The following is a 24,680-nucleotide window of genomic DNA, read 5'->3' on the forward strand; positions in this document are numbered from 1 at the left end:
TTAGGTATTAGGCACCTATTTCCCATAACAGAACACGAGTTGATTGTTTTTGTAATAAATTCTTTAATTGCGTCATAGTTATTTAGTGAATGTTGCCGAAGGGAGCCTTGCTGTTGACGGGCACATAGAAGTCACCCTCGACCATGTAGGCATTGGTGTCGGCGCCCATGCGAACGCTGCTGTAGGTGCTGCCGCAATCCTTATTGACAGCCGCCTCGTAGTCACCACACTTGATGGTTCCAAAGTTGTCCTCGGTAACGGCCTCGGCGTAGTAGGTAACAGAGCGTCCGTGGGAGCAGGCACCAGTCACATCCAGGGTGCAACCAGGCTGGCTCTTACCACCGTTGGGGTAGAAAGCGCCCTTGCCGATGGGCTTGAGGAATCCCAAGGTGCCGCCATTGGTCTGAATGGACTCCACATAAAAGGCATCGTCGGAGTTCAGACGCTTGTTGGGCTTGTTGTAGTTGAACAGAGGCAGGGCGGGGTCCAGACCGATGATGGTGTGCACTTGGCCATTTGTGTTCTTGCCAGCATAGCCGGCCACGTGAGCGCCGAGACTGTGTCCGATGACGTAAAGGTCGCCGAGAGACATGCCATGGTCAGAGTGTAGGTAGTTGATCATGTTGGCGACCTTCTTGCCCACCGTACCCACAGCCAAAACGGAAGAAGCGTATTCGACTGAGCGGGCACGAGCCCAGTCCACAACAATAATGTTGAAATCACCATGGCTCAGCCAGGCATCACGAATCTCCTTGTTCATGCCAGATGAGCGGCTCTGAGTCCAGCCGTGGATGATGAATCTGTGTTAAAGATTAATAAAATGGGGCTTTATCTATGCTTATATTTTATATATTTATAATTCTGTTTGTCTTGACAGCAAGATAGCTGACTGGGTTGGCAGGTGTTCAAGGGTTGTAAGTGCAAAGATTCATATCATGTTGGATTGGGCTTGGAATTCTTAAAGCTCTGTTTACTAAACCAAATGACATAATTTTGAAACGTCTACCGCACGGACAAAAGATGGGCAAAAATTAATAATATCCAATAGAACAAGATCCAACAATTTCGAAAAATCAACAGGTGTAAAAATATGTGGTCCAAGTTCGGGATAATCGGCATTTTTTTTAATTTAATATTAAACTAACCTGGTTGGGTGCTGGGGGTTGAAGTGTGATGCATCGATAGACTTCTTGGTGGCTGTGATCTTGGTGCCCTTGGTTGGGTTCGATTTGGTGAACAAATAGAACTTGACAGGTGTGGTGGAAAGTCCACGATCCTCCATCATCTCCTGGCGATCCAGCCAATCCTCAGCTTCATCCATATCAACCCACTCAAAGGTGCCATCCAGTTTTGGCACATACCAGCCGTTCTCGCCATTCACACGGTCGGACTCCTCGATAGCATAGGCCGAAGCTTTTCAGAGTTCAAAGTAATTGCTAAGGATTCTCATCCAACAAAATGGTAACATTTACCCGCTAGCGCACAGAAAGCCAAAAGCCAAATAGTCTTCATTTTGCTGGGGGTGTCTTTCGACTGATAAGGAGTTTCGAGCAACAGTGGTCTTTTATAGGCCATATCGCATGTCCATAGCCATCTAATCAGGCACTCGATAACCAGCTTAGGCACAGAAATTAGCATCTGATAGCTATGCAATGAGTTCTCCAAGTGTTTTTAAACTATTTATCTTTTAATTGCCATTTCATGCCGCGCAATAAGACGAGTACTATTACCGGACTTTGCTGGGGTACAGTGGGTGTTAAAAATAGGCTCCGTCAAGTACCTTTCCCTGATTAGAATATATGCAAGCTGAATGTGCTTTAGATGCCTTAGCTGTGATTAAATGTTCCTAAAGGTATAAATATCACATATTTTGGAATTGACGCAATCGACAGCCAAGCCGCGCGAGCTGTGCCTTATCAGGTGGTAGCATTACATGTCCGGCCCATGCCTTAACCCTATCAAGATCGATTACATTTGGTCTCACTCCACAGTTAATGCTCGTTAATCGGCTGTAAGTGACCCTCTCAAATGGGCTTAATTGCCGGCACCCTTGAATGCCTTGAATGCCTCGATTTATCGCTTGAGTATGTGGGCGAGCTCTTGTGCCAAAACTGACAGCGGCCAGAACTTAAATATTCTATATTTTAATATACTTATTATTTGGCTAATCGCAAGTGTCAACGAGCACAGTAAACATTTGCTCGGCTGTCCCAACAAAAGCCGGCTAATAATGATTCAATGTGCTTTGACACTTCCGCCCTAACACTTTACCACCACCCCCCCGTTCAGCAGCCACTTTTTGTGTTTACATATTTGGATTGCACTTGCATTATGCCGCTAATGAGTTTTCCATGGCTGATTATCCTGTTCGTGTTAATTGGCCTCTGGTTGAGCGCATGAATTAAATGACTTGCGAAAATGCTTAAGAAATATGTGTGCCTATAAAAAATACGTGGCATACTTTTTGGCGCTACTTGGCGAGGATATGGTCACCCTAAAAATTTAAAAGCATGCAGAATAGCAGACATTCCCCATTGAGTAAAAATTATTATTTATCTGTTATTTATTATTATTATTTCTTATAATAAATGTTTAATTTTTTTCGTTCCACAATTAAAATATGGTGAATTACATTGGGATAAAATAAAAAATTTAACTTTACAATATTGAATAAGTATATTTTTGATGCAGAAGTTAGAGTTTAATTAAATGCCCAAAAGACAAAAAAGCGAATAGACGGTTGAGTTTTGACTGAACTTTACAAGCTTGAAATTGTCGTAATTTTTGGCCATGATATTAAACAGAAATTTGAAACAGCTTGGGACTCGACATATAATCATTACTTGTGCTAATATTAATGAAATAAATTGACAACAAAAAAAATTTATAATATGCAGAAACAATACAATATTGAAATGTCATGAAGCTCAAACGTTTCTTTTCATCGGCGTTGCTAGAGCTCGAAGACTTAGAATAATATATACTGGCAGTTTGGAGGCACAATTCCAATGACTCTGCGGCGAAGAGCCCTTCGGATTTGTATACTTTGTATACTTAAAGAAAATTGGCGAAATATGTGTAAAAAACATTGCAGCGGTGTGAAAAAATGAAAAATGAAGAGTGACGCCTGCAAGTGGCAACCCGCTATAAGTGAGTTGCAGACGCTTAATTAAATATTGTCGCATGGCGTTCGTTGCATTTAATTAACACATTTCGCTTGAATTTGCACCTATTGTTGCACACCATTAAAAAAAAATAACTCAATTAAAATATGAGCTCTGACCCGCGTGAGGTCCTTGACAAGGTATGCAGCTGGTCAGGCCGGAGGCACGTTCGTTTAATTATGTTAAATATTTTATGGAGTTGCCTTTGTGAGTGGTGTTTGAGGGGAGTGAGGGGTGACGCGCACAAAATTCAATGAAATTCAAATTAATCGCATTTTTAAAAGTGTCACATTTCAAACTGATTGTGAGCACGAGGAGGGGAGCATGGGGGTGTGGCATGCGTCTCGTTTAACAGCTTTTTCACAACGCTTTTTTCGCATTTGATTAACCAAATTAATATGCCATAATGGGGCGCCTATTTACATATTATATACTCACACCCGATTGAAATCGAATGCATTTAATTAATTTCATTGTCGCAGAAACGGCGCATGAAGTCAGCATAATATTTGACAAGGGTAGGCTCAACCCAAGCTAGGGTCAGCCCAGGGCCAAGAACTTGTGGAGCATTCGGCACGAGTTTGGTTTTAAATGCTTACAAACGCTCTGAGCGGACTTTGTGGACTTTGTGGCCGTCATAAAATTCAATTCAACTTTTTTTTTTTTTAAATCCAACGCATAAATCAGCATTATCAGCAAATAAAATGCGGCTCTAAGGATTGCTTGAAGCGAAAGAATTTAAGCATTTGCCGTATTCATACATGGCTAAATGCGTACGAATATCAAGAAAAAATTCTAGTAAGTGTGCTCTAGTCGGGAGTGCACGACTAGCAGATTTTCCGAACGTAGCTTCCTTCAATACACATACACACACACACACACACACACACACACACACACACACACATACAAAATACAAAAGGACGCATCGATATTGTCACAAAATGAGAAACTCTTTTTGCAATAGATGTGCACTTATATTTAATATTTAAAGTGCCTCGCTCTTTTAGTTGCCACGATTAAAGAGCATTTTCAATAAGCTCTGGACATCAAAATATTCTATGCTCAAATAATAAACGACAAACACGACTACAAATGTCTGTCTCGAGGCAAATAACAAATACATAAAGCATTAACAAGGCTAAGGCACGCACACACAAACACTGCAATTCATTTGAAGCTGTGCTAATTAACACATATGAAGGGTGACTTCCTGCTGAGCTCTTGGCGCTGTTGGTTGCCCATTTAAATATGAGTCAAATGATAAAAACTATCACAAACACTCCTAAGATACGACCACGCCCACATCCACGCATGCCACGGCATGCCACAAGTGACAATGCCTTCGCTAAGTATGCCGCCCTTACCTTTGCCTTTTGCCCTTTGACTTAGCTCTGGCAGCGGCAAGTGCGCTTCACATAGCTCATTAATTATAATTACAAGCACTCGGAAAAACGCAACCTACTGACTCGACTAATATGATGGTGTTGGTAACGGAGACTGTGGTATACGAGGTTAAAAGGAACAACGACATTGTGGTTAGCAGCAGGCAATCAGTCATATGACAGGAGACTAGAGTTGGGCACGTGGCCTGAGACGTTATAGCACGACGTGTTCGTGTTGCTCAGCCAGAGAATATCAACTCGAAAACATAAAGAAACCTGACCGAAAGGGACAAGCACAACAAATATAATAATAAATTAAGTGTCTCCATAATCTTGTAGAAATACTTTTTTTAAAAGTATCCCACCTTTGCGCTTTGGTATATACTTATGTATATACTTTTGTCGGCTCATCAAAATTTCCCAAAGATCGGACTGTAAACTCCCCTTTAGGAAAACGTTTTCGAAAGTGTGCGTGAGGATGTGTATGCGTGGGTATTTTTCTACAGATATAATATATATGAAATATAGAAAGTTTTCTGGTAGTCGGTTACTTCCGACAAGAGCTCTTTTGCCTGTTACTCGGATCGATTTATAATGTTTGCTTCGCTCATCTCTTCCATCGACAAGTAGAGACAAACAGTAGCGAAAGCTGGCAAAATATTTGCCACTGCACGGTGTGGCGCCCGAGCAGGGACCTTTACTATTTTCACTTTGTGGCGGTTTCAAAAGCAATTTGCCAAAAGCAAATGTTCGCTTGGCTTTCTGCTCTCAAAATTGTTTGACTGTGCTCAGGTCTGGTTAAGCTGAAGCTGAAACTGCTGCATTTTGGCTTTTTGTGGGTTCCTTTTTACCAATGTTGCTTTTTCTGATGCTCCACGCAGAAGTCTTGCCTCGAAATTTGCCGGACATAAAACGCAAGCTAATCCCAAAGCATAAGCCTGAAATACAATGATGGCAAATGAAAATATGAGCTATGGTTAGCTCTCTTTGAAGATTTACTGTGGGCTTAATAATTTTTTTTGCCTCCTTCAGTCATATTTCTTTTTTTTTTTGGCACATCGCCTTTTGTAAATTGAATTTATGTGCGTAGCACCTGATTTGGTGACGTCTCGCGCCTGTCGCCCGCCTGTCGCCGCTTGCCGCTTGCCGCTCGCCTTCCTTTTCCATTTCCGCGTTCAGCCTAAAAAGGCGCTAAATGAATTTACATGCAACTAAGCCGATCAAATCTGATTTGCCGCTTTTTTCGGCCCAATTTTTTCTCGGGCCCGTCTTATACTCTGCGTAAATATATTTTTTGCTATGTTAGCTACCGCTTTCTGTGCTCAGCCCTCGTCTGCATCACGTGTTGTGATTACATTTTTGTACGTGATTTTTTTGCCATTTTCCTAGCAGTATTTATTTAATTTTTTTTTGCGTGTTTTATGTCTGCGGCAAAAGATTTCTATATCGAAAAGATTTGCCTTACCCCGCATTTTGCATTCGATGTTCGTCCTTCAATCCGGAGGATTCAATGCATTGGAATTATTTGGGGATTCGCTTGCCCGTGTTAATTATTTACTTGGGCATGCCGCTCACATCCACATGAACATGTTGGCCTAATATAAAATTGATGACTTTTCATTAATACACTCAGTCCGGGGCCCATGTTTAATGAGATGTATATGAGCCATTCGACCGGGACACTGCGAGCGCAGCTCTTGGAGAGTGATGGGAACGTGAGGTTTTTCCTTTTTTGAAGCCAAATCAAAGCGAATTTTTCTGCAATTGAAATCTGGCAAGCACATCTGGAAATCTCATGAATTCTTTATACTCTGAACCCATTGAAGATGAATAAGAAGGGTATAATGGCTAGTGCAAGTGTAGATAACAGGCAGAAAAAGGTATCTCTCAACCAGTAAACTGTTTATCAAACCCAGAGACTAAGAAAATTTAGCTATATTTGATTCGATTTAAAAATCAAAACAAAACTAGAGAACTCTAACTTTTAGAACACCGAAGTGGCGCTGCCTAAAGAGTACGTGGCTGTTCAACGGTTTGTCCTTAGGGTATATTGTGGTCGAGCACACCCGACTTAGCACTCGTACTTATTTTAATATATTTTTGTTCGCTTGTCAAGCGATTCAGTCTGCTCCAATTTCTCATTTGCTGGCGCGCATGTCGTTCACCTTGGGTCGATTTTTAATTTAAAAATTAATAGATGTTATGTGCAAAATGTTAAAATATATGCGTATATTAAAAAATAAATCACTTGCAAATAGGAATTAGGAGAATGCTTTTATTTTATTATTTTCTTTTTTTTTTTTGTTTGTGTCTCGCATGCCTGACAAAAATGCCAATAACAAATCCTTAGGCAGGCAATCGTCTGTTGAAATTTTATGAAGCCTCGCAGGGATTTCGGAATTTGGGCAGATAATTGATAAAGTATGGCAGCAGCAGCAGCAGCAGCAGAAAGAGTAGACCTACTAGCTGTGACAAAAACTCAAGTCACGCACACACTCAGACACACCCACAGCCCGCCCACACACACACACACACACACATGCATACACTGAGCGTACGGTCTGAACCTCAGCAAGTACCTCATTATTGCGCTGAGATAAGCAATTTACTTGCCTGATATCCTTATCCGGCTTTTACAGCAAGCGTTCACACACACGAGGGTGCTTTGTCAGTCCGTCCGTAACTTCGTCAGTGTCGGAGTTTATTTAGCGGTACATTAAAACGATGCGACAGTAAAAGTTGAAATGACTTCTTTTAACACACATTTTTACACACACACTCTCGCACACACAATAATAAGTTTTGGCAATTAAATTACAGCTCTCATATTATCTTTAACAATTGTCTTTTGTTGCCAGGCCTTAATTGTTCGCGCACGCAAATCTGCTTCGCATTTTCATTTGCCTAATGCCTTGTTGTAAATAGAAATGTTCATATAGCTAAATGATATAGATATGTATATAAATATATATAAAGTAGGCCTAGCAGCCATGCATTCCAATCGGCTGAATTTTTGTTTGCCAGCCAAACAGCATCCGCCCGCCTGCGGCACATTAAAGTTAAAATATGCCACAGTTTCTCCAATTCAAGCTGGTGAGAAGAGTGAGGGAAAATTGCCATCTTAGCCACGTCGAAGAATAAATACCCTTGTTGAAATATATGTTTTGTTTAATTTTGTTTAAATCTAGGATGCATAATAATAATAAAATAAAACTTTTTCATATAAGGAAAAATGTTACCGATTGTTCCTTAAGTAGCTATAGAATAAAAGTAAGGAAATATGCAAACTATCATTGATAGCTTGAAACTAAGAGACTTGTTTGCCGATATTAATACTGATGATCATTAATAGATCCAGGGGTATAAACAAAAAAGGTATTTGCTTCTCCTTATTTCGTCTTAGCATTACTTTTGCTAACATGCTTTGGTTAGTTATTCGAAAAATGTATGTAGTTTTCAGTACAATTTATGCAGCACACAACATTTTGGCTGGATTGAGAAGGCGTAACTTGGAATAATCTCTTTTAGCTTATTGACTTTGAAATTTCTGGTTTCATATGTGGGCATTCAAAAACCTATGCATATTGGCAATCTTTCTGCAATTCCCAACGCTTTTACTTTCTCATCGCTCAAAGGCTTCTCCTTTTTCTTCAGCATAAAATGGCATGCGATTGCGGCCCATTTATCATAGCAACCGCTTCTGCACCCTGAAGCGGTTTGTTTGTATTTTGGGCAGTTGTTATGCTCTCTGGTTTCTTCGCAATTTTCTTTGCCTGTGTGATTTATTCACATGCGTTTTGGCCATGCCACACACGTTTTTCAAGTGGCCAAAACTGTTTTGTCCACATCCATTTGTTCGCTCGTACAGAGTGAAGTCTTATACTGCCAACGCGCGAAAAAGTATGCAACAGTTTTGTTGCTTGCACAGAGGTAGGTCTTTTACTTCAGGACCATTAATCAATTCATAGTGTTATACAAAATTATAAGTTTTAAATTTATATTTATGTTTAAAATTAAATTGTTTGTTTGCCAATGACAAGTTCTTACCATCTGTGTCACAGTCGAAAGTCTGCCTGAATGATATGAAAAGATAGTTTTATAAAGAAGTAATTGGGCAAGTTCCAAAATGCTGGCGAGTCTGTTGTCGAATTTTCTGCAACTGCATGCAACTTTGAGCACATTATGTTTGAATGTGTTTGGACGAAGTTGGACCTTGTTATTTTTGTTTGTTCTTTTAGAATACCGCAAGGATATGTCCAAGGTTGAGTTATATTTTTGTTGAATTGGCAAGTATAAGAGCTTGCAAAAAATGTATAAGTTGTCAGTTTTGGGTGCAGCACAAAAGCTTGCAATTATTTGAATTATTTTCTGGCTACACTGATTGATTTGTAGCTTAAGCCTAAAAGTCTGCAGTCATAATTAAAGATTAAAGAGCTCCCGACTAGGGGATACCCTGAACCCTCTTCTTCCAACATCAAATGCATATATATATATATTCTATTTTAGAAGCTATATGTCAAGTTTGGGGACTCTAGCTCTTATTATTTACCAAAATTGGCCAAATAACAGCATATCGATATCGATTTTTATCGATTATCGGAAACAAACTCGATCTGCGCGGGCACTAGGAGCACCTACATCTAAAATTTCTCTAGGTTCTGAGATCCTTGCGTTTATACATGTAGGAGTTGGAAACAGAACTAGGAGTGGTCGAACTTACAATCAGTTAAATTAAACAGGCGAGTATAATGTTGGCATTATACTCATTTGGTAATATAAAATCACTTATCATATGCAACCCTGCTATGGATATTTAATCAACGATAGATTTATCGATAAAAATACAAGAAGGAGAAGCTCAGTGGTAAGCTAGAAGAGTCAATGAAAAGATGTGTTCGCTGTTGCTCGTTGTCTTTGAAATACATGTCGGAAAATGTACAATAATCATAAGTTTACGCTTGTTCACCAATTTCTCTAAATAAAATAATATGAACATAAAGAACTCAAGTGCTTGTGAAGGCCATCGAATGGTCATCCCTACAAATTTGGTGTCAGAAGTGGGATAGACAGAAATTGTGAAATTCGTAAATTGATTAACGAGTACAAACGTATGCAAGACTATTAATCGGAGCATAAAACGAAGCGGGTGCATGAAAATTCAGTAAAATTCGTATGCCCTGGAAAAAATGGAAAAAGTCAAGAATCGTCTAGGATTAATGGCGACAGCGGCGAAGTATGCCTAGAGAGCTCTAGTAAGAGCGAGACAAACAGTCGTGTATTGCGTGACAGTGGTCGATAAGCGCAAGCGAGAAGGCGATGTTTTAAATTCTGCGTAGCAAAGGCTGGATAGCGCAAAATTTTCACTTCGTGATGAAATAAGAAGTTGCAGATCAAAGAGGCGAAGAGCGAAGAGCGCGGAATCTTTCAATAAAAGAGCGTGTGACTGGAACGTGCTTCAACACGACAACGATGATCACAGGGTGTATCAAGTTACAGATCAACAACAGAGTATGTTATTTCGTCATTATATGAAAATAATTAACTAGTTGTTGAGTAAAGAGTGTTAAATCAGTAAAAAATTTTCAAAGAATCAAATTATAACAAAGAAGAAATTAAGTGTAAGCAAACACAAAGTGAAAGTATAAGTTAAGACAGACGAATATAATAATTTAATAATTTCTAAAGTTGCTGAAAAAAAAAAACTAAAATTTGATTCATAAGAGTTTAATTACTTATACCATTAAGTTAAGTACATTGAATTGTTTATTTGTAAGATTCAATTTTAAGCATTGTGAAAAGCGAGCAACGACGATAACAAAATGAACAGAGACGAAATTTTGGCGTTAAGAGTTAACGAATTAAAAGAAAAGTTATCGGCACTTAGTTTGGTAACAACAGGTAGAAAGCAAACTTTGCAAGACCGACTTTTAGAATATTATGGGTTGCAGGTTGACGATAATGAATCTGAGTATGACGATGCTGGGTCGGCTCATACCCGTCAAAGCTCACCAATGCAGATAGTCCGAACAACGTTTACATTACGCGACATTGAAGATTCACTCTCGCAATTCAATGGGTCAAATCAACCAGCTGTTGAAAAATGGATTCATGAATTTGAAGATAACGCTTTGGCAGTGCAGTGGAACGACCTTCAGAAATTTATTTACTCAAAGCAATTACTAAAAGGTGCAGCAAAATTATTCGTGCGCAGTCAGCATGGAATTTCAGATTGGATATCTTTAAAGCAAGCGCTATTGGAAGAATTTGGGACGGTAGTTTCATCAATAGACGTCCACCGCATGTTGCGGAATAGGCGTAAGCGTCAAGGTGAAGATTATATAGAATATCTGTATAGCCTTATGGAAATTGGCGGACCTCTTAACCTGGATGACTCAAGCCTGATAGAATATTTTATTGAGGGAATACCTGACTCGAGGAGTAACAAAAGTAATCTGTATCAGGCCAAGACTCTGCAGCAACTAAAAGAACAAATCAAGGTATATGAGAAAATCCGTAGTAGTCGCCCTCAAGCGTCTAATACGGGTAGGATGCATAACGATACCGAAGAAAAGAAACCTGACTTGAATAAAGAACGAATTAAGAAATGTTTCAAATGCGGCGATCCATCACATCTAGCCAGAGAATGTAGACAGCCAATAAAATGTTACAAGTGTGCTCAACCAGGGCATAAGGCAGCTAACTGTTCAGGATCGCGTGCAGTGGAGAAGAAAGAAGGCCAAAACGCGAACACGATGATAAACAAGGCCAACAGTAGTGGAAAATGCATTTTTAAGGAGTTGTCTTGTAAGAACATATGCTTCTCTGCATTAATCGATACAGGCTGTGACCTCTGTCTGATACGCGATGATATCCTTAAAGAGCTAGGAAAAGTTGAACTGAATAATGAAAAACAGTGTCTTGTTGGTATCTGTAATAGTGAGCTAAATACACTGGGAAGCTTTGTCACTCAAGTCGAAGTTGATGGTATCTTACTGGATATAACCTTTCATGTTACGAGCAGAGACGACATCCAATACTCAGCTGTAATAGGAAACAGCGTATTGAAGCAAGCGGACTTAATAGTATCGGAAAATTTCGTAGAATTTCGACCCAAAGTGAAGGACAATGCAAACGAGAGAGTAATTGACAAGACATCAACAATAACAGAAGATACTGTCGAAAATAAGAAGCCAGACATAGAGCTTTTACAAGAATTCAAAGATGTATGCTTTTTTGCAGAAAATCAGGAGGCTGAGATCGATCTACATCACTTAGAAAAACCTGTTGCAGACGCAGTTCAAGCAATAATTAAAAACTATTCACCTGAAATGAAGAAGAAATGTCCAATTGAAATGAAAATTTTGTTAAATGATGAGCGTCCAGTTTTCGAACGCCCAAGGCGCATATCACATGCGGACAAGTCTATTGTCGATTCGCAAATCAAAACTTGGCTAGAAGAAAAGATCATACAGCCAAGTACATCGGAGTATGCATCTCCTGTTGTCCTCGTTCCGAAAAAAGATGGTACCAAAAGATTGTGCTGTGACTACAGGCGTTTAAACGAAAAGATCGCGAGGGACAATTTTCCAATGCCCTTAATAGACGATGTGATTGAGAGATTGCAGGGCCAAAGTGTGTTTACTACACTTGATCTCGCAAACGGATTTTTTCATGTTCCAATTGAGCCAAATTCGAGAAAATTTACATCATTTGTAACAAGTGCAGGGCAATATGAATTCCTGTTCGTCCCTTTTGGAATATCGAACTCCCCAGCTGTATTTTCCAGATTCATTCATGCAATTCTTGTAGATCTGGTACAGGATGGTACAGTCGTAACTTATATGGATGATCTTATAATTCCCTCCAAGGATATAGATGAAGGTATCCAAAAGTTAAAGCGCGTACTGGACAGAGCAGCAGAGTTTAACTTGCGTATTAAGTGGAGCAAGTGCCAGTTTCTCATGAAGGAAGTTGACTTTTTAGGGTACGTTATACAGGGAGGCACAATAAGACCATCTGCAAGAAAAACCCAGGCAGTTCAAAATTTTCCTATACCGCATGACCGAAAGAGTTTGCAGCGTTTTCTCGGATTAACATCGTACTTTAGGCGCTTTGTAGAAGACTATGCGCTGATAGCCAAACCGCTCTCCGATTTGTTACGGAAAGACGTGCAATTTAAAGTTGATGAAGAACAACTAGTCGCATTCAGGCAATTAAAATCAGCATTAGTTAGTACTCCAGTATTGCGATTATATAATCCGAAAGCCAAGACTGAAGTGCATACGGACGCCTCAATGAATGGTTATGGTGGTGTACTCTTGCAAAAAGACTCGGACGATCAATTGTTGCATCCAATTCAATATTTAAGTCGGAAAACAAAACCCTCAGAAGAGAAGTATCATTCTTATGAGCTTGAGGTGCTGGCTATAGTCGAGGCCTTGAAAAAGTGGCGCGTTTACTTACTTGGCATAAAATTTAAGATTGTGACCGACTGTAACGCTTTCGCTTTGACCATGAAAAAACGTGGAGATATTCCATTGAGAGTCTCGCGTTGGGCACTCTTCCTTCAAGATTTTGACTACAGTATTGAGCATCGAAATGGCAGCAAAATGAGGCATGTTGATGCTTTAAGCCGCGTATCCTGTCTTATGCTTGAAGACTCACTGCAGCACAGATTGCAGCAAGCACAAGCGAGAGATGATTGGGTCCGAGCGGTGCTAACTGTTTTGGATTGTAGCACATACGAAGATTTTTATGTTAGGCATGGTATTTTATACAAGGATCCCATCAAGGAACTTATAGTAGTACCATCGCTGATGGAAGACGAAATCATAAGAATTGCACACAAGCAAGGGCATTTCTCAGCAAAACGAACTCAAGAAGCAATCGAGAAGACATTCTATATTCCGCAGCTATCGTCAAAAGTGCCAAAAATTGTAAAAAGTTGCGTAGAATGCATAATATCTGAGAGCAAATCAGGCAAGAAAGAAGGGTTTTTGGCACCAATTGACAAAGAAGACAAGCCCTTAGGCACGTACCATGTGGATCATGTCGGTCCAATAGAACAGACAAGTAAAAACTATAACTATATTCTAGTGATAGTCGATGCGTTTTCAAAATTTGTTTGGCTCTATCCAACAAAAAATACCACCGCAGAAGGAGTTGTAGATCGACTAAGACGGCAGGCAGCAGTGTTTGGAAATCCTAAGCGCATAATATCAGATAGGGGTGCAGCTTTCGTTTCAAACCTGTTCAAGGAGTACTGTGAAACAGAAGGTATACAGCATCTTACGATAGCTACAGGAGTTCCAAGAGGAAACGGCCAGGTAGAACGTATACACAAAATCGTAATACCAATGTTGTCTAAACTATGTCGTGAAAATCCTTGTAGCTGGTATAAGCATATTGATATCGTTCAACAAACAATCAACAGTACGCCGCCAAGAAGCACTAAAGTTTCACCGTTTAGATTGTTGACTGGTGTGGAGATGAAACTTAAAAGAATATCGGACTTGCAAGAACTATTAGAAGAAGCTGCTATAGAGGAGCTAAGTAACGAAAGAGAAGAAGTTCGTAAAGAAGCGCGGCAAAATATAGCAAAAATACAGCAGGAAAACCGAAAATCTTTTAATAAACATCGCAAAAAAGAGTCCAATTATAAAATAAACGAACTTGTAGCCATTAAGAGAACACAGTATGGTACTGGTTTAAAATTGAAACCTAAATTCTTTGGTCCATATAAAATAGTAAAGATTCAAAACCATGGTAGATATGACGTAGAAAAGGTAGGCGACCACGAAGGTCCAGGGAAAACTACAACTGTAGCAGAATACATGAAAAAATGGGAGCCAAATGCTAATTTAACAGAAGAGTCGTCATTCGGGTCGAATGAAGAGTCAGGATGGCCGAGTGTAGGAGTTGGAAACAGAACTAGGAGTGGTCGAACTTACAATCAGTTAAATTAAACAGGCGAGTATAATGTTGGCATTATACTCATTTGGTAATATAAAATCACTTATCATATGCAACCCTGCTATGGATATTTAATCAACGATAGATTTATCGATAAAAATACAAGAAGGAGAAGCTCAGTGGTAAGCTAGAAGAGTCAATGAAAAGATGTGTTCGCTGTTGCTCGTTGTCTTTGAAATACATGTCGGAAAATGTACAATAATCATAAGTTTACGCTTGTTCACCAATTTCTCTAAATAAAATAATATGAACATAAAGAACTCAAGTGCTTGTGAAGGCCATCGAATGGTCATCCCTACATACATACGGACGGATGGACGGACAGACGGACAGACAGACGGACATGGCTAGATCGACTCGGCTGTTGGTGCTGATCAAGAATATATATACTTAATGGGGTCGGCGATGCTTCCTTTTGCCTGTTACATACATTTGGATTTTGCACAAATACAATATACCCTTATACCCATTTTTAATGGGTTCAGAGTATAAAAATGGTTAACCTCTCGTATGTGATTTTTGAAAGAGGCTGTATATAATACTTGATTGAATTGTATGATAAATAGAGCTATCCACACAAAAAATGCCTTGAAACTTGTATAATATTTTCAACATGCCGTTACATATTTCATATCCTTTTACTTGCAGGCTCCTTCAGCTGGCTGTGGAAATTAAATTCAATCCGCAAACCGAGCGCAATAACAGCTGCTTGATTATAATGAGGCTGCAATTAGGATTTGCTTATGCAAAAAAGTATTTAGATTAAGTTACAAGAGCAAAAGTTGTTTGCTTATACAAAAAAGTCCAAGGACTTTGCTTACAAAAAAACAACAACAAAAACATTCTTGGAAATGGAGTTTAACAGTTTTGTCTGGCAGCGACGTCGTTTGGACCTGCAACGGACCGTGTTAAATGACGAGCGTTTGTATTATATTGCGCCACAGCAGCCGCTGCTGCGCAACGAGGATGATTATCAGGATACAGCTGGGGCGCTGATGTACAATAGCAGCTCGACGGAGTTGTCCTTGGGCGCTGAGGACGCCGACTACATATCGTCGACGCCCGCAACGGAGCACTTCAATGTGACCGTATTGCTAAACTTTAGCTGCACTGATGTCAGCTCCCATTCGGATGATCTGTGGTCAAGCGACTACTTCAAGAGCGTCGTCTACCTGCTCTATATACCCATCTTTATATTTGCCCTGCTGGGCAATGGCATCGTCTGCTACATTGTGCAGTCCACGCCGCGCATGCGCACGGTTACCAATTATTTTATAGCCAATCTGGCGCTGGGCGATATACTGATGTCGCTGTTCTGTGTGCCCTCCTCGTTTATCTCGCAGTACATTCTCAACTACTGGCCATTTGGCATTGTCCTGTGCCACTTTGTCAACTACTCGCAGGTGGTCTCCGTCCTGGTCAGCGCCTACACTCTTGTGGCCATCAGTATTGATCGATACATAGCCATCATGTGGCCCCTGCGTCCACGCATCACAAAACGGTGCGTATATTAATGTATATCCATATGTCTATGTATAATATTTATCTATTTAAATTTTGATAACTGTGGGTAATTGGGATTTACAGATATGCTTGGCTGTTTAGATTTAATGCATTTTTTGTTCGTTTGCTCATGCTACAGAAGTACCATTGAACTTGAAGTTTTTAACAATGCCTTATAATTAAACAAATACAAATATTAAATTCTCGATATATGATGGAGTTAAATATCATGCCTAAAGGAACTTACGGTCAATTCATCTTTAAGAAAAAAGTTTCAAGCCGTATTTAAACTAAACCAGTTCGCGCCCAGAAATCCAATCATTGCATTCTACGAACCAAACCTTAATCCAATCCAATCGTTGATAGAGATCAAATTAAGTGGACATCTTGTGGATGAAAATTAAATTGATCAGAAAAATCTGTTCAATGCCACCTTATATTTTAGAAATTATATTTTAGAAATTACTTTTATTTATTATTATTTTTTTTTTAAAACTATCATTAATTAACAATTAATTAACAATAATTCAATTATTTCAGATGATAGTTTAAATTTTGAAAAACATTTTCGAGTCCTCTCCAATATTAGATTCTGTCACAGTTTGAATAAAAAAGTATGCAAGCGGAAAATTGCGCTAAGAAGAGTTTTAGATAACAATGTAGATAACACTGCGAAAAATCCTTCGAAGTCAAGCCTGACTGCGGGTCGCCCATTAAGCATTACAAACTTGGTTCTTTACTTTTGTGTTGAGTCTTAGTCAAGTATGCAAAGCTGGCATTTGAGTTAATTGAAGGCGCATAAAAACTAATTGAAAGCCCGCCGTTTGCTAGGGCTCTTGTTGCTCTATGTTGTTGTAGGTATTTGGGACATTGGCGCCGTAAAGTGGCCGCCGGCGTATTTGCATTGGTGCTTGGTGCTTTAGGCATTTGGCTGCCAGCCGCACTTGACCGAAAGAAGGCCTCGCCCCCAGAGACTTGAAAAACACGCAATGCCAGCACGAACGCTAGACGCAAGGAGGGGAAGCGGACAAGGGGGTGGCGAACTGTGTCGTGTTAATTGGTTTAAATAGTAACCCAAGACACGAGGCGGACGCAGTGCGGCAGCTGCTGCTGCTGCTTCTGCTGCAAATCCTGCAAGCCCGCGCCGCTGGCTGCCATTGAACGTCAATTTGCTTTGTAACTGAATACACAGAATGGCCTCCCCTTCACTGCTGCCACTTGTCAGCTAGCTGACTTTTGCTATGGCTAATGGCGGCTAAGTGTGTAGGGGCCGTGCAGGGGTGCGGAACCGGCAGCATTTATGTCACGCCCTGTCAATGAGTGCGTGCTAAGGAGCGAGGCTTTCGTGGCATGTGCAAATATTTGTGTGGCACCCAAATAAATACGGTTTATAATTATCCAGGCTGGCTGTAATTCGGGCACACGAAGATCGCATTCTGGCACTCAGGGCGTATGCGCAATGCAAGAGACACGCTACGCGTCATGCGCCACGTTTCAGGAGTCGCGCGTCACATGCGTGCGTCAGCGTAATTTTGGGTCTCCTTTTAAATATTTTAATATAACTCTTTTCCTTATATTTATTTATTTGCAGCTACGCCAAATTTATTATCGCTGGCGTTTGGTTTATTGCGCTGGCAACTGCATTTCCCATTCCCGTCGTCTCCCGCTTGATGGTGCCCAGCTCCATATGGCACGAGAAATGCGAGAAGTGAGTAGAAACCATTAACAACCAAATACTGTGTGTGCGTGCTTATGTGAGTGTGTGTGCTTCAAGTGTAGCATTAAAGATATGACCATGGCATTGTCTGACGAGTGGCGCTTGGGCAAATATATGTGGGCACATTCAAGTCATACGCAGCGCGTGCCTTTGGTCCGCTCGTCAGCCCGGCTGGATGGTGGCATGCAACTAAATCTGCCACATGCTGAAATCGATAGTCAGTAGACAAGCACTTTGCAGTTGTTGTCCTGTAATGGGCTACTTGCCACACTCTCAGTGAGCATTCAAAACCAAGAGCCACATTCGTGTCAACAGTTGAAGATGCCTTGTAGCTTGTGGCACACTGTCGAGAGAATTGCAAATAAAACGAATTTCGCGAAACCCTTTGAGCTGGCCAAATACAATTTAGATTGACTTTAAGCGAAAGTTGCGCCTCATTTCGCATTCAATTACCGCCGGGCAGCTTAGTTTGTTGCACAATTATGGCAACAGCTGCGGGCGTTCGTGTGCTGTAAAAGAACGTGCCTAATTACCGCAACATCAGCTGGTCGGCGAACAAAAGAAGCTTTCGTTTAGTGGACCTTCAAAAACAGGCAATGCTGACACAGCACCATGGGCATAAAATGCAATAAAGTGCACTTTAAATAGGAGGGCAAATGGCAGCGTTTATTATGCAAACGATGCACACTATAAAATAAAACACCTCTTTTATTTGTACGTCAAAAGTCAAAAGTTGTAAAAAATGCTGAAAATTTAACCAACAACGGGGAAATGATAGCGAAATTGTGGCGAAATAATGGTGCACTTCCTTTTGCTGCCTTTTAAGTAGAGGCGGTTGAGAGTAGTATTCTACGAAATGGTGTTGAAATGGCAACGCACTTGTTTTCCTGCCATTTAAGTTCAGGCGGTTAAGAGTTCGACGAACAATATGAAGATTAATTAAATTTTCGCAAAATATTGGGGAATTTTTGGCGAAGTAGTGTCGAAGTAGTGTCGAAATTGTGACGATTTCGCTTTTTTCACTTTGTGCTCTTGCCACTATTCTTAGGGGGGTTGAAAGTGGGGACTAGCTTAAGACTTACAAAATGCCGAAAACAAATTAACTAAAGGTACCGAATTTTTGCCGAAATGGTAGTGAGCATGTGGACGATTTTGTTGTACTGTAGTTGAGAGGCTGAGACCTGAAATATGGAAAACAAATTTAATAAAATTATTTTGAAATTGTGGCATTTTTCTTTATTTGTCATTATAGTTGAGAGGCCTTTAAGAGGGGTCAATCCAATGTAAAATATGCAGAAACAAATTAATGAATGTGCAAAAGAGCAACAAAATATAGTTGCGAAATGGTCGCGAAATTCTGGCGCATTTGCTCTCTGCCATAATAGAGTGAAGAGTTTTCAGGCACATAACATAAAATAAAATTGCGCCAGCTTGTGTGTGTGAGTGTGTGCTTGCATTTGACGTCTCGTATGGTTGGCACAAACTGACAGCACTTGTGCACCCCTCCATTCCCTTACCGCCTGCATGCCATATAATAAACGCAATCTTATGCCGCGTCCGGCTTTGCTCTTTTATTTTGCATGCCACTCACAAACAACAACGACATGCGCTGCATCCTGCTCTGTCCTTGCCACATCAGATACATTTGTCGCGAGGTCTGGCCCTCGACCGAACAGGATTACTACTATACGCTGGCTCTGTTCACGCTGCAGTTCATCGTGCCACTGCTGGTGCTAATATTCACCTATACTCGGATTGCCATCGCCGTGTGGGGCAAGCGGCCGCCGGGCGAGGCGGAGAATTCACGCGACCAGCGCATGGCGCGCTCCAAGCGCAAGGTAAGTCCACCCACGCTCAGAAACCGATAGCCCAAAAACCACTTTCAGATAGCAACCACAAAAACTAATTTGTGGGTAAATGGATTTGGTCATTAGCTGAGGATAGAACCCAACCAAAATTCCTATTAGATAAACTGCAAATGGGAATGACCACTCGCAATCCTTTTAGTCCTTTACCCATTGCACAGTGTTTCGTCATATATATTTAGCTATGGAAATTTCTTGTGCAATTCTATTTTAAATACTTAGCATGTCTCCCGGCTCCACACCGCGCACCGCCTCATGCAAATTACGTTGCGCACTTTCCAACTGAATACCCCTCTGCGATTATCTGAATATTTGCATTTGCCTTTTATTCAAATGCGAAATATTTCCAGGACCAGTTAACATTTTGTTGTACTCCGCTCTTGTATCAAACATAGCACAGATTCCGTGAGCTGAGAATAGCTGAGATAATTGAAGCAAATATTATAGATTGTTAGGGCGATGACTTGAATAATTGAGTGAAAGCTGCGCGAATTTGAACGAGAAATTAGCGAACATGAATTTCGACTTTCGAAGTTTGAAGAAAGGTTACAAGTTGGCAACGATTAGCTGTAAGACAAGCTAGTGAGAAGATTTTTTTGGAAATTCTCAAAAATTAACACTGAGTAAAAGTTATTTGTGGCTCAGTCAGTTGAGTCAAACAGTTTTCTATGAATAGATTTAGTGATTTTTGTGTTTAATATTTTTATAAGTTGTAAAGCGTCTCTTACAAAAAGCTTAAGCCCAGTAGATTTTAATGCAAAAGATCACAACTTACATTAAATGTCATTGTACAGGCAAAAGTCAATGCTAGACATTAAGTCAATTGGTTTCCAATTATATCCTGAAGAGTTCAACTGCCTCCAGCGGAGGTAACATTTCGACTGAAGGTGAAGCTTGTCGGCATAACAAATCGCATAAAATGCACATATAATCAACCGTCTGAGGCCCAAGCGCATCTGCAGCTTTGGCAGACACCCAACCCAAGCAGCTGGATGCATTTGCAGTGTATATATTGTATTTGAAATAAATAAATGAGAAAAGATTTATGCAGCGCATGCAGCAGCAGGCTTACCTGTTGCCCAGTACGTGAGACGCCTAACAGCTGAGGCGGCAGCTGGCGGTGGCAGATGCCACCTTTGTCGCGACGGTGATCAGTTTGCGGTTTCCAGGAAGCGTTTTGGCGGCGGGTGACGACGACCACGTAACTAGTTGTTAAACGAGCCTTTGCGCTTTATGGCCAATCGAATTGTGGAATTTCCACAATTTCCACGCCTGCCACAAAGAAAGCCACAGCCAGTTAGGGTACCAAATTTATCTACTTGACCTCTGCCAGTCATCCACGCAGAGTAAAAGCAGCAGCTGCCCAATTTTGGCGTATTTTAATTAACGTTTGCCGATGCTTAATTAAGACATGTCCATTGTGAAGCACATCCACCCACCCATCCATCCATCCGTCCATCTATCCATCCACTACTCGACCAATTATGGTCATCAGATTTTGCCCTGGCTCAGTCAGGCATGTGCATCTGCTGATTAAACACAAGTAAATACCAATAGCGACAGATTCCTCCATAATAATGCTGGACAGTTGCGCCCACTGCCGCGAATGTTGCCCAATTTCCAGCCCAAGGCAGCAGCAGCAGCAGCGGCAGCCGCATCTGCCATTCACTTTTTGCTGTTGTCTGTCGACTGTTGGTCAATCTGGAGACCATCCTTTGGTGGCACCAAATAAATAACCAGCATTGAAGATTTTACTGGCATTTTCTCATGACTTGAACGGTTGACAATTTCTTCCTTGTTCAAATAGTTGGCCAAGCGGCAGTTGAAATGATTAGCAAATTACGGCAACAGCAACGCGATCATCTTGTTAACGATAATAATGATGACAGCCATCAGACTGTTATTAAAAGCCAATGTATGAAAATTACACAAAAAAAAAAACTGCTGCTACTTTTATTTTTAAGCTCAAATTGCCAAATTGTGCCATGCACGTGGCGTATACGTGATGCGGCAAATGAAACGACTTCTGCATTCCCCTTGCCAAATTGTTGCCGCAAGGGCAAAGTGGATTAAAATGCTGTCAAATTGTTAAATGTGAAGGGGCTAAAATCTAAAATATTTTAACAATATATACAGTGAACACTCTTGGGTGAGCTGTACCCCCTAATAGACTGGGAAGTGGGTGTGAATGAATTTATGGTGCTTAGATAATATTAACTGTATGTTACTATGAGCAGACAGCATTAATGTTCGGAATCCGAGAATCAGAATTTACTTCATGCTCCTTCTGTAATGCTCCTTACATATTTTCGAAATCCTGTCAAAATCGGGATACTATTTAATGCGGTTTAAGTTTAAGAATCAGGCCGTTAATGAATGCTTTTATAAATATACTTTTTGTTATCCATATCTCTTAACCACGCTCAGGTTTGACTAACTTTACTATGTTTCTAACACGGGTGAAAAATCCTTCTTATTTGAAGGCCGGAGATTCCCGGCTACTATATCATATTGTTAAAGGAACTGTCGGAAGTAGTTTCTAATTAAGTATATTAAAACTTGTAACTGTTCTAACTTGCTGTTCAATATTTTTCGAAATGCCTCCAAAATATCGTTTGCACGAGCTGCAAATCACAGACGGACTAATTGCTCCAGCCGATCCAGCGTCAGCGCCGTTTTTGTTGGTCATGGGAAAAAACAGCGGCAACAGCCAAAAATAATGCAATAAAAACAATCAGCTAAAAGTAATAATAAAACCGCTGACTTACGGCGATGACACGTCACAGTTGACAGTCAGTCGGACGAAAAAAAGAAAGACGAAAAAAATATGTATATAATAACTGCCAAGCAACAAGATGCAAGAGGCATAATGCTGCCCCGTGGCCACTCATTGATAGTTGGCTACAGCAGGAGCAGTGACAGGGCGGGGACTAGAGACAGAGGCGGGGGTAGGGGTGCTGTGGTGTTAGAGCAGCTGTCGCTTTGTCAAATCGACGCCAGCGCATTGGAAATTTGCCTCATTTGGCTGCAATTGCTACTTGTTCGCATGTAAATCTTTAATTGCATAATTGGCTACATGAGGCGCAACCGGCTGTTCAGTTTGTCTGTGTGTGCCAATGTGTATGTGTATTGGCCAGTCTGTATATGCCTGATCCTAGGTGTCTGCTGACCACGCCACAACAAAGACTGATGATCAGCCAGACATGGCCAAATGCCCAAACAGAGGCGGCAACGGGCTCATTTCATGTATTGTTTTCTCTCTCTAACTCACTCTTTCCCTCTTTGTCTGCTGCTGCTGTTGTCTCTTTGCAGCAATTTCTTTCTTCTGCTGCAGTTGCAACCTCGTCTCTTGAATTGTGTTAAAATGTTAATTTCGCATTACGTAATCTGTGTCATATCCAGCCAGCCGGGCAGCCCGGCTGTGGCGGGGCATAGAGCAGGGGCTGGGCCAACAGCAGCTTGAGTCTCTGTTGCACTCCCAAGTCGCATCATCTTCATCATCGCTGCACACACACAAACAAACAAACTCACACACACACACACACACACACTCACGCAGACAATGGCAATGTGCATGGGAATAAAAGTGAGAGGATTCCCAGGCTTGGCCAGGGCTACAGCTGCTTGGCTGTTGACTGCCCACATCCACACCCACTCTTACACACACACACACAGTCTCACAACAACATGGCTTGCACATTTTGTGCGTTTTGTGGCAAATTAAAAGATATCACTGACGCGCAGCGGCAGACTACAGACAACAGTTACACAGACTGCAATTAGCTGTCCCCCTCTCCACACAAAGACTTCAACCCGCACATACACACACACACACACACAGATATACACGCACATACACATTTGCTTTTATTTGTATCTTTCTGCTGGCTGCTGTTCATTCTCGCGGCACAAGTTTTCGCGCATTCCTGAGTCCTCAGAGCTGCACTTGGCTTTTGACTGATTCATTTCGTTGCAATTTGTTCCAGTCAAATGCAATTGAAATTTGTCTCGTTGTCAAAAATGTTGCTACAACATTTCATAACTGGAATTCGTCTCCTAAATAATGTCTGCAAATATATCAATGCAAAAATTACTTGAGCAACATTTCTGTGCATTATTGCAAATCCATTGAAAACATCCGCTTTGAAAGCATCGCCCAAGGGCTACGTGACAAACTGTGAGATGGGATAAGTTATTTTTTGCAGAGGATATTGCAGCGACATACATCAGCACGTGCATATGCATATATATCTATATATTATGTATATAAACCAAGTCAGGTTTGCCTAGCCTTAAATATTTAAACCCGTTTGTGGTCTTTAAGGTGCGCTTACAAAGCTGGGCAGAGGGATCGGAACGAGAAACTCGCTTCGATTAATCGACAGCTCGCTTTCTTTGATGTCTGTTATCTTTTTAAACATATTCGATTAATATTAACAAAGTTACCTGCAAAGCCATCTATTTCTGGTGAACGCAACGTACAGACATCGGAGAATTAACAGATAACTTGCCTACACTTTGGATACTTAATATTTTATTTTTGACTAATTAAACATTTGAGAAAGATAAAATAAGGCTTATTAGAAACAGAAAGAAAAACTGTCAGGTACATACCCGATACTTATATTCTCTGTAACGTCATCTAGCTCTGATAAATGTGAAGACATTAGACAAATAAAAGAGCATCGATTAACCGATTAATCGCCTGAACTTAGGATACCTAAGGGTATTCGTATGTCGTTTACACCTAAGAATTTAAAAAAGATGTATGATATATCTAATACTCCAGAATAAAGAAAGAAAAAATATTCTTATAAGCAGTTTATTGGATAAGGCTCAAGTTTCTAAGCTAGTTTCCCCCCATCTTAATTAAATAGCTCTTGAAAACTATATGCCCTATGCTTATCTAAATCAATCCCTACCAAACCTAAAGTTCGTTTCAGTCATTTTAATAGTTTCTTCTGCTTCCTGTGAATTTATTATGGTCAGTCCCAACTAAGCAAATTAATTTCTGGCCATTTGTGTCATTAAATGGTGACTTAGAAGCATAAGTTCTGTAAATAAATTAATGCAG

The 24,680-nt window shown here is 40.6% G+C and overlaps 2 protein-coding genes across 3 annotated transcripts in view; one reads left to right on the top strand and one right to left on the bottom strand.

Moving 5' to 3' along the window:
- Positions 1 to 24,680, top strand: part of RYa-R (RYamide receptor) — a 92,324-nt gene that overhangs the window by 25,551 nt on the left and 42,093 nt on the right. For both annotated transcript variants that reach the window (XM_002053876.4, XM_070206932.1), the window contains exons 2-4: positions 15,170 to 16,022; positions 17,616 to 17,732; positions 19,381 to 19,579. In XM_002053876.4, coding sequence (XP_002053912.2) covers positions 15,373 to 16,022; positions 17,616 to 17,732; positions 19,381 to 19,579 — 966 coding nt within the window. In that variant the 5' untranslated portion in view covers positions 15,170 to 15,372. The remainder of the gene's footprint in view (positions 1 to 15,169; positions 16,023 to 17,615; positions 17,733 to 19,380; positions 19,580 to 24,680) is intronic.
- LOC6630452 (phospholipase A1 VesT1.02) lies at positions 44 to 1,621 on the bottom strand. Its single transcript, XM_002053877.4, has 3 exons — positions 1,473 to 1,621; positions 1,146 to 1,413; positions 44 to 800 (listed from the first exon to the last, which is right to left on the bottom strand). Exons 1-3 carry the CDS (start codon positions 1,573 to 1,575, stop codon positions 83 to 85), a joined length of 1,089 nt encoding a protein of 362 aa, XP_002053913.2. The 5' UTR covers positions 1,576 to 1,621; the 3' UTR covers positions 44 to 82.

This window comes from Drosophila virilis, chromosome 2, assembly GCF_030788295.1.
Source record: "Drosophila virilis strain 15010-1051.87 chromosome 2, Dvir_AGI_RSII-ME, whole genome shotgun sequence".
Taxonomy (NCBI): Eukaryota; Metazoa; Arthropoda; class Insecta; order Diptera; family Drosophilidae; genus Drosophila; species Drosophila virilis.

Excerpts from the sequence above, each read along its gene's own strand:
- LOC6630452 (XM_002053877.4), bottom strand. The coding sequence starts at position 1,575 with ATGGCCTATAAAAGACCACTGTTGCTCGAAACTCCTTATCAGTCGAAA. Across the intron at positions 1,414-1,472 it reads GGCTTTCTGTGCGCTAGCGG|CTTCGGCCTATGCTATCGAG; the intron begins GTAAATGTTACC and ends AACTCTGAAAAG. Across the intron at positions 801-1,145 it reads AACCCCCAGCACCCAACCAG|ATTCATCATCCACGGCTGGA; the intron begins GTTAGTTTAATA and ends TCTTTAACACAG.